This window comes from Pistacia vera, unplaced genomic scaffold (genome assembly GCF_008641045.1).
Source record: "Pistacia vera cultivar Batoury unplaced genomic scaffold, PisVer_v2 Contig461, whole genome shotgun sequence".
Taxonomy (NCBI): domain Eukaryota; kingdom Viridiplantae; phylum Streptophyta; class Magnoliopsida; order Sapindales; family Anacardiaceae; genus Pistacia; species Pistacia vera.
This window is the reverse complement of record NW_022196292.1, coordinates 584,456-592,373: the sequence shown is the minus strand read 5'-3', so window position 1 is coordinate 592,373 and position 7,918 is coordinate 584,456. Positions and strand designations below refer to the sequence as shown.

The 7,918-nt window shown below is 31.2% G+C and overlaps 1 protein-coding gene across 1 annotated transcript; it reads right to left on the bottom strand.

Moving 5' to 3' along the window:
• Positions 1 to 5,353: 5,353 nt before the first annotated feature.
• LOC116145417 lies at positions 5,354 to 6,297 on the bottom strand. Its single transcript, XM_031430880.1, has 2 exons — positions 6,231 to 6,297; positions 5,354 to 6,003 (listed from the first exon to the last, which is right to left on the bottom strand). The coding sequence occupies exons 1-2, from the start codon at positions 6,295 to 6,297 to the stop codon at positions 5,354 to 5,356; spliced, it is 717 nt and encodes a 238-aa protein (XP_031286740.1).
• Between the last annotated feature and the right edge of the window lie 1,621 nt (positions 6,298 to 7,918).

Below are 7,918 nucleotides of genomic sequence, written 5' to 3'. Positions count from 1 at the left end.
ATAATGTGAACATGCAACTATTCATTAAAGAATACAATTGTTATTGATGGTTAAAGCAACTGTTTGGACAATGTGCAATTGAATTCGAACATTTAATACGAATATGACTTTTTAATTATCAATAATATAGATTTAGCAATTAATATATATTTAATTATTATTATATTTTTCTTTTTGAAATAATATGTGTATAAAATTTGTGCAATATAATCATATTATGGTAAAGTCATATTTCATCTGATGTTTTAATTGTTAGGTTGATATAAATTCGTTTATTTTCTTAATCAATTAATAGTAAATGAAAAATCTATATATATTATCGGTAAGTTTAGAGGTTTTTTCACAACCAATATTGATCGGCTTTCCATGAGTGAAGTTTATTCCATAGTACAGCCAAAAAGAATATTATGATCATTTTGTTGGGCACATCCATGAGCAAATAGTGATAACAGGATTCTGAAAAATAGTTCGTTTCAAATTTTTTGTCAACTTTAGTAGTTGACAAATAATTTGTTGGCTTTCCGAGTCATAGATGTCATAAAATAGTGTTAATAGGTGTGACTCAGTTGTTTGTTATATTGTTCGTCATGTTAATTTGTTAGTTTCCAGTTAAATAGTTCGCTGCAAAGTTTTTTTCCAATTTACCAGTTGACAAATAGTTTGTTCGAATGGTGATTTAACTTGTTATCAAAGCCGGTCGCCATAGCCTTCATAGAATAGTGTTTACATCTATAAGCAGACACATTTGTTAAGCTCTGATGTTCCTAGATAAATTGTTTGGCATGTTAGTTTTAATTGTTCGTTGTCTACGTTGTAAATTAATATATTAATTCTGTATATACAATCGGAAATTAGTAATATGCTGTGCGATTTTATTTATTTATTTATTTTTTTTGTTTGCTGTTACAGATTGTATTTAACACATACTATTTCATAGTCTATAGAACATCTTTTGTAGGTGATATCTTGTGGTGGTGTTGTTCTATCCTAGTGTACAATATTTTCACCCTCTTGGTTGCAAATTCCTAATATTTTTTGCTTGAGGACAATTTTTGCTGTTGGTGTCATAGATTTGAAGGTTTCTCAGCAATTTATCCTCTTGTTGAAAGAATTTGGTTCTTTCACCAATTTGAGGAGAATTTGTATTCCGTTGTTATCATATATTATTAGCAACACAAATGCAAAAATATATAGTGATTGTCGGGTCTTTGTTTTGCAGGTTGCAGCTAGCATAGGTATTTTTGTGTAAACATCATGTTTGATGAATAGTAAATGTGTTCCAAGAAGTAACAAAGCACGTTCATTTTCTGTGTTTGCCAAGATCTTCAAAATTGAAAGTCCCTCTAGTGTAATTGCCAATAGTTTGTGTCTTTGTTTAAAGATGTTTCTTTTATGCAGAACTTGCTTTACGTTCGATTGTTTGTATAGAAAATTGCATCTATAATTTGTTAGATAAGGGAAACATTAATTGTATATAGCAATATATAATAATCAATACTCTACATGTTAGTAATACTTACGTCAAACAAACTGCTTGTAGAGTTTTGCTGCTATTCTTAGTTGCTTTAACGATAATTTTCTGCAGTATTTCTTGTCGTAGTTGTAAGAAATTTGTTCTCTGTGCCGGCGAAATTTTGTTAGTCATGATGATTTTTTCTTTGGTTTAAATGTTTGTAACATTATGTTTTTGTGGTGTCAATTCTTGTTTATATAACTTTTGAGTAGATTTTGAATAGTCGTCATATTATTTTGAATTAAATATGTCGTTTAGTATTTTTGAAAACTGATAACTGTAATTAATATTTATTAAGCATTTAATGAATTTATTTCGTATATTGGTCAATTTATTTTGTTGAATAATTTCTATTATAAAGAAATTATACTAATGTTTTTATATAAATTGTTATTAAAACATGCATTAATACTGTTAACTATTCCTAGGAAATATAAGGAAATATCAAATTACATTGTAATGGAAAAATATATTTATTATATAATTAATGTATTAGATTATGTAGAATTCAATTTTTTTAATTTTAGATCATAGTGTGTTTTTTTTTTTACAATTTTTTTATCTTTTGTTTTTTTAAATGATTTGCATCTTATGTTGTTGGTATTTAGCATTGATGTTTTTATTTTATTTTATTATGAAACGTTTTGTTTTATACAATTAGAAGGTGAATAATACGTTGTCGTTTTCATTTTAAAAAGTTTGAGTCAGTAAAACGTTGGGCCTGTTTGGCTTATTATTTTTATTTGTCTTCTGAAACCGATTTTCGCAATAGCGTTTGGCTTATTATTCAGACAATAGGACTTTGAAAATTTGATCCTGACAGTTTTGACTTTTACAATTTGCAAATTTAATTTTCTCAGCTTTTTCTTTACTGACCGTTAAGTTTGCAGCTCTTCTTCTCTCTCATTTGTATTTCATTTTGTCAGTTTTTCTTCATTGCATTTGTGTGTCATTTTCTCAGTTTTCTTCACTGCATTTGTGTTTCATTTTCTCAGTTTTCTTCATACCATGAACCACACCATACCACCAGATTTGTCACACATTTATCATGAACCACTCACCACCATGAACCATATCGTAGTTGTTAATAGAGTATACATGTAATAACGATTGTAAGAGTTGATAATTAGTACTTTTGTCATATATATATTAATGTGATGTTTTTAAACAGTTGGATTAGTATTTAAAATTAATATGAGTTTTTGTTTTTAATATATACGGGTGACAAAATTACCAATAAAATATTTAGTATTATTAAAATGTAACTTGATAAGTTATATATATAATAATATATTATTTTAACAAAATGTAATAAAATATTATATTAATAAATCACTTATAAAAAAATATATTAATCAAATATTCAACACAAATATCAAGGTCAAAATACTCTACCAAACACATATTCTGTAAATCTTATTATCGTAATCATAACCCTATCCAACTATCCAATATATCCTCAAAATCTTATCCAAAATAATAAACCAAACGCACCCATTATTGTTTATAGAGTTGGTCACTTTTAAAATAAGGGTTTCTATTTGACTCATTGTGTATTGGTTGTTGACTTCCAGATTACATGTTTTCTTTTCAATGTCAATGACATAACCCCAAACTTTTTAACAATTTTTCCACTGATTTTTTTTTTTTTTCAATTGCAGTCTATTAGTCTTGGGAATTTTATCTCAGAATATACTGAGAACGTGAAATATTTAATTCACAACGGTAAACTTTTTATTTTGTTGTTGTCTTTATTTTGTTTTGCATTTGTAGATAAAGTGTTTGAGTAAATGCTTAAGACATAATCAGGTAGAAATTTAACGTTTTAAATAGTTTGTAATTAATTCATTTATTGTAGCTAAATTGTGTTGTTTGTTAATTCAGATTACATTTTTTTAATTGTGGTTGATTGGTTTAATTATGGGTATTTTATTGTTGTTTTTATTAATTAGTTATTGATTTATTGTAAATTGGTGAATCGAATTTTTAGTGGAATGAATGGTTTGTTATTTATTGATGACTAATTTGATTTTTCTTTCCTATGTCTAATAACATGTTATTTTACATTGTAGATATGCCACCTAAGGATTTGATGAAGTTTGTTCGTAGACTTGAAGCTAGGAATGCATATAAGAGAGTAACAATGGATGAATCAGGCACGAAGTTATCAAATAAATCAAAGACTTGTGATTCATCTATATCAGTGTCCAATCCTGTTATACTTGTTTCTGGTTCATGTCATGTCGAATTGATTGAAGAAAAGAATGATGATACAGAAGAGCTTCCATTATGTAGATTGATAAAACAGCAGAAAACATATCACCAAGAGAATGCTGATAGGAAATCTGATATTGATTTACAAGCTTTACCTTCTAAAGATTTAGGCAATATAGTCTTGAATGCGGCAAAAATGTGTATTTTTTGACACTATTGATTTAAGATTTTCATTTATAATATTTTGATATTAATTTTGTTTTTTTGGTTTGAATTGTTTGAAATAGGGTCATGATGTTATGTTAGAAGTCATAGAACGGTGGCTAGCTGTAGAAACGATGGTGTCAAATTTAGAGCAGCAAAACGAAGTCATAATGTCTGACAACCGTAAAACTAAAGAGGAGAAGAAGGTTTTTGTTGTAAATTAAACCCAATATATAGTGAATCAGCAATAGTCCAGATTAGGAAATCAAATCATAACAATCATAATAATGAAGATAAAAGCAGTAAAAGAAAAGTAGACAATAGAGACACCAATTTATAGTGGTTCGGTAATCTGAAAGATTACCTACATCCACTCTTCAAAGGCAACCAGAAAAGGTATTTTACTATGAGTTTGAGAAACCTTACAGAAGAATCGGCTCACCCCTTTTACACCAAGGCATCAACCCGATACAAACCCTCTGTTTACACACCCGTATACCCAGATGCTCTCACCACTCATACATCGCACACAAAGCAGAAAATCAGTACAGATTTATACAAAACAGTAAGGGCTATAACAGAAAAGGACAGCTCACACCTACCATCACCGTTGATTCCATGGACGGGTATGGGATTTCCAGCACAGCATCTCTAACCGTTTCTCTCTCTGTTAACCAAGAGAGAAAAGTGAGAAATGAGCTGCGTACACAAGACCTAATTCGATTTAGGTTTCGGGAACCAAGGGAAAAGACAGAACTGCCCCTTTTGTCTTAACAATTTACTTTGACCAGCCAACTCCAGTTTTGACTCCTACGTGTCATATAAAAATGCCACATCACTACAGTTTTGAAAGAGAAGTTAGATAAGGTTGAACATGATTTGAAATGTCGTGATGATGCACTTAAAAGTGCTGAACACAAAATTGGAATTTAACACAAAGAAAATGAACTCCTCACCCAAAAAAAAAAAAAAAAATGGAATTGCGTGAGGAGATTGCAATGATAAAATATTTAATTGTTCAGGCTGAAAAAGAAAAGGAAGAGGCTTGTGATACTATGACAGATATGTATGTGACCACCAGGAAAGCCTGTGCAAATGCATTCAAATTCAAATATCCAAATGAAGACTCCATGTTTTTAGAGAAAGTTGTGTTGAAGGAGGACCCTTCTTCTTCTAGCAAAGTTTGTGTTACTTCTGTAGAAATGAAAATGGTGTGTAACTGCTGGTTGTAGTATTGAATGAACTTTTGATATGGTTTTTCTTGGTACAATTACAAAAGCAGCAGTAGATCTATCCTTGTAATTTGTTGAACATTTCTTTAAAAACAATGGTTTTTAATTTCTCTTTTGTTTCTTCTTCTTGTTGCACTAATAAGATCTTGATCCCTTCTCTTGAAGTTACCCTTGATAGAGCAATTTATAACTATCCATGAGTAAATACCTGGTGCTTCATGTATAACCCCACTGTTTTCAAATATTGGCCTTGGCTTTTGTTGATTATCATGAAAAAGCCAACTACAATTGGCAGTTGTCTTCTTTTCAGTCTGAAGGGCCATCTTGCGTCGGCATTGGACATCACTATTCTTGGAATCACAACATTATGCCCATTTGATCCTATAATATCTCTGCTTGTATGCACCAGTTTCCTAAATCTCGTGCCATTGCGAAGACCATCTGCTTGGTTCAAATTACGTAGCAACATAATTGGAACCCCAACTTTTAACTTTAATTCGTGTTTCGGCATACCAGAGCATATCAAGGTGTTCAGGAACTCAGTTGGGTATAGGATATCATCATCGTTTGACGTTCCTCCTGCTTTGCAAGTTGTATACAAATTGTAGTATGTCTTCTCTTCTAATGGCAACATCTGAATAATATACTCATTTAGTTCATGAACTACGTCGTTTTTTGCTATAAGAATTGCTTTTTCCCTCATATACTGGGCATTTCCTATCTGATCACGTAAACCTGGGAAAACAGCATTGAGAATTGTCTCTTGTGGAGCACAATCTTCAGTAAGATTTAAGTCATTAGGAATTTCTAACAGGCTTTCATCATCTGATACACTTGTTCCTTCTCAAATACAAAGTAACTATCTGTCAAAAGCAGACATCTTATCTAAATCTGCAGTGCTGCTGTGTTTTTTTTTTTCAATCTCATGTTTTCTATAAGTTTCAACACTATTATATTTTTCCAAAGATGAGATGAACATAAACATGCTTGCATTATATCAAATTTTTTTCCTTTTGGAATAACAAGCAAAATCTGTCTAAAATCGCCGCCAAGAGCAACAGTCATACCTCCCGTTTGCTCATCACTGAATCTAACTGCTTGCATTCCCGTTTGCTGTTTCAGAATATATGCCATATCTTCAGATAACTTAACCGCATTTTTCTCCACAAATCTACAGGACTAACAACTTCATTGAATAACAGAATGGTTACAAATAGCTGTCGTAAACGACTTCCAGAAACCCACACTGACGCTTCGTTTAGACAATTATTCCATTATTTATCATCATCCATCAGACCTGAAGCATAACATGCATCTTTGAATGTAGGATGTATTTCTCCATTTACAGTTCTAATATCTGCAAATGATGTTGCTCCTTTAACTAAATTTAGGAGCATTAGCAAATAATATTTCTCGCCACTATCTGGAAATGCAAAGTAGATTCTGCCAATACATTTTCCCTTTTTTATTTTCATCCATTTTCTCTCTGTATCATTCCAAACCCATTTAGTTGGAAAATCATAATATGTCAGTGATCTTGCTTGAGGGTTTTCTTCATTGCATTTCATCCACTCTGTTAATTTAGTCTGTATAACAGCTTTGCTTTCTAAATATGTTACTAAACACTTATCCGGATTGAAGATTGTTGTTTGTTCATTCTCCAGGTGGAATGGTAATCTCTCAACTGCCGGTTCTCTGTAATAGATATCAAATTGAAATATCTTCCAGCAAGATTCCATAGCAGATATGTATCTGTAATTTGAATATCGAATACATTAATGTTATAATTATAATAAATAATAACAAATGATACTATGAGATTATATGTTATTTGTTTGTATATACCTGCAATCAAGATAAGCTTTGATTTCGTCCACCATTCCACTGTTAGTAGATTCAGAACTCGCTCCACTATCCTTATTAGACTGTATAGAAACTGTTATTCTGTCAGGCCATTTGTTGATGTATTTGAACAAATATTTGATTGACCTGTGTTGATTACAGATCTCGATATTAAGGTGGGCATCAAACTTTATCAATAAATTCCTATTGTAAGGAACAACAAAAAGATAATTCAATTTGACTCATTTTTTCTCAATAAGTGTGCCAGTATCCTGCCTTCTATGTAGTGGGTATCCTTCATCATCGACAGTTGTAGTTTTGACAAACTTCTTTGGAAAATGTTTTTGACATTTTCCTTTCTACACGCAAGGGGAATTTTTATTCGCATCACCACATGGGCCATGGATCATGTAGTTTTCGACAGAAGCAAAAGCAAGAGGATCGCTTTCTTTATCAGGTATTTCAGTAGATATCATATTATCTATTTTTGATACCGGAGGATTCTTGTACTTGGGAGCCAGAAAAAGCAATATATGTGCATGTGGAAGTCCTCTTTTCTGGAACTCAGCTGCTTAGACAACTGGAAAAAAGAATATGATATTATTAATATTTGTTAACATACTGTTGAGTGAAGTTTCAAATGGTGTCGTATTGGAGTAAGCGATACACTGTCGTTTTGAAGCTTTGTTAAGTTACAGATCTCAGCCTTTGGTTCCAGTCTAATCCAACAGTGCAAATGAAGCTTTGAGGTCAACCTATCTAAAGCTAAAGTTACACAGAAACAGAAAAAGTAGCATACACTCTCTCTATCGCGTTTTTCATCTTTGCTAGGGTTTTATTCTTAGTTTGGTTAATCTTCAGTTTGTGTAATCTATTGCAATTTATCAGTTAAATTGTGGGTAGAAGAAGTATT

Excerpts from the sequence above, each read along its gene's own strand:
- LOC116145417 (XM_031430880.1), bottom strand. The coding sequence starts at position 6,297 with ATGGCATATATTCTGAAACAGCAAACGGGAATGCAAGCAGTTAGATTC. Across the intron at positions 6,004-6,230 it reads CAGTGATGAGCAAACGGGAG|GAACAAGTGTATCAGATGAT; the intron begins GTATGACTGTTG and ends GTATTTGAGAAG.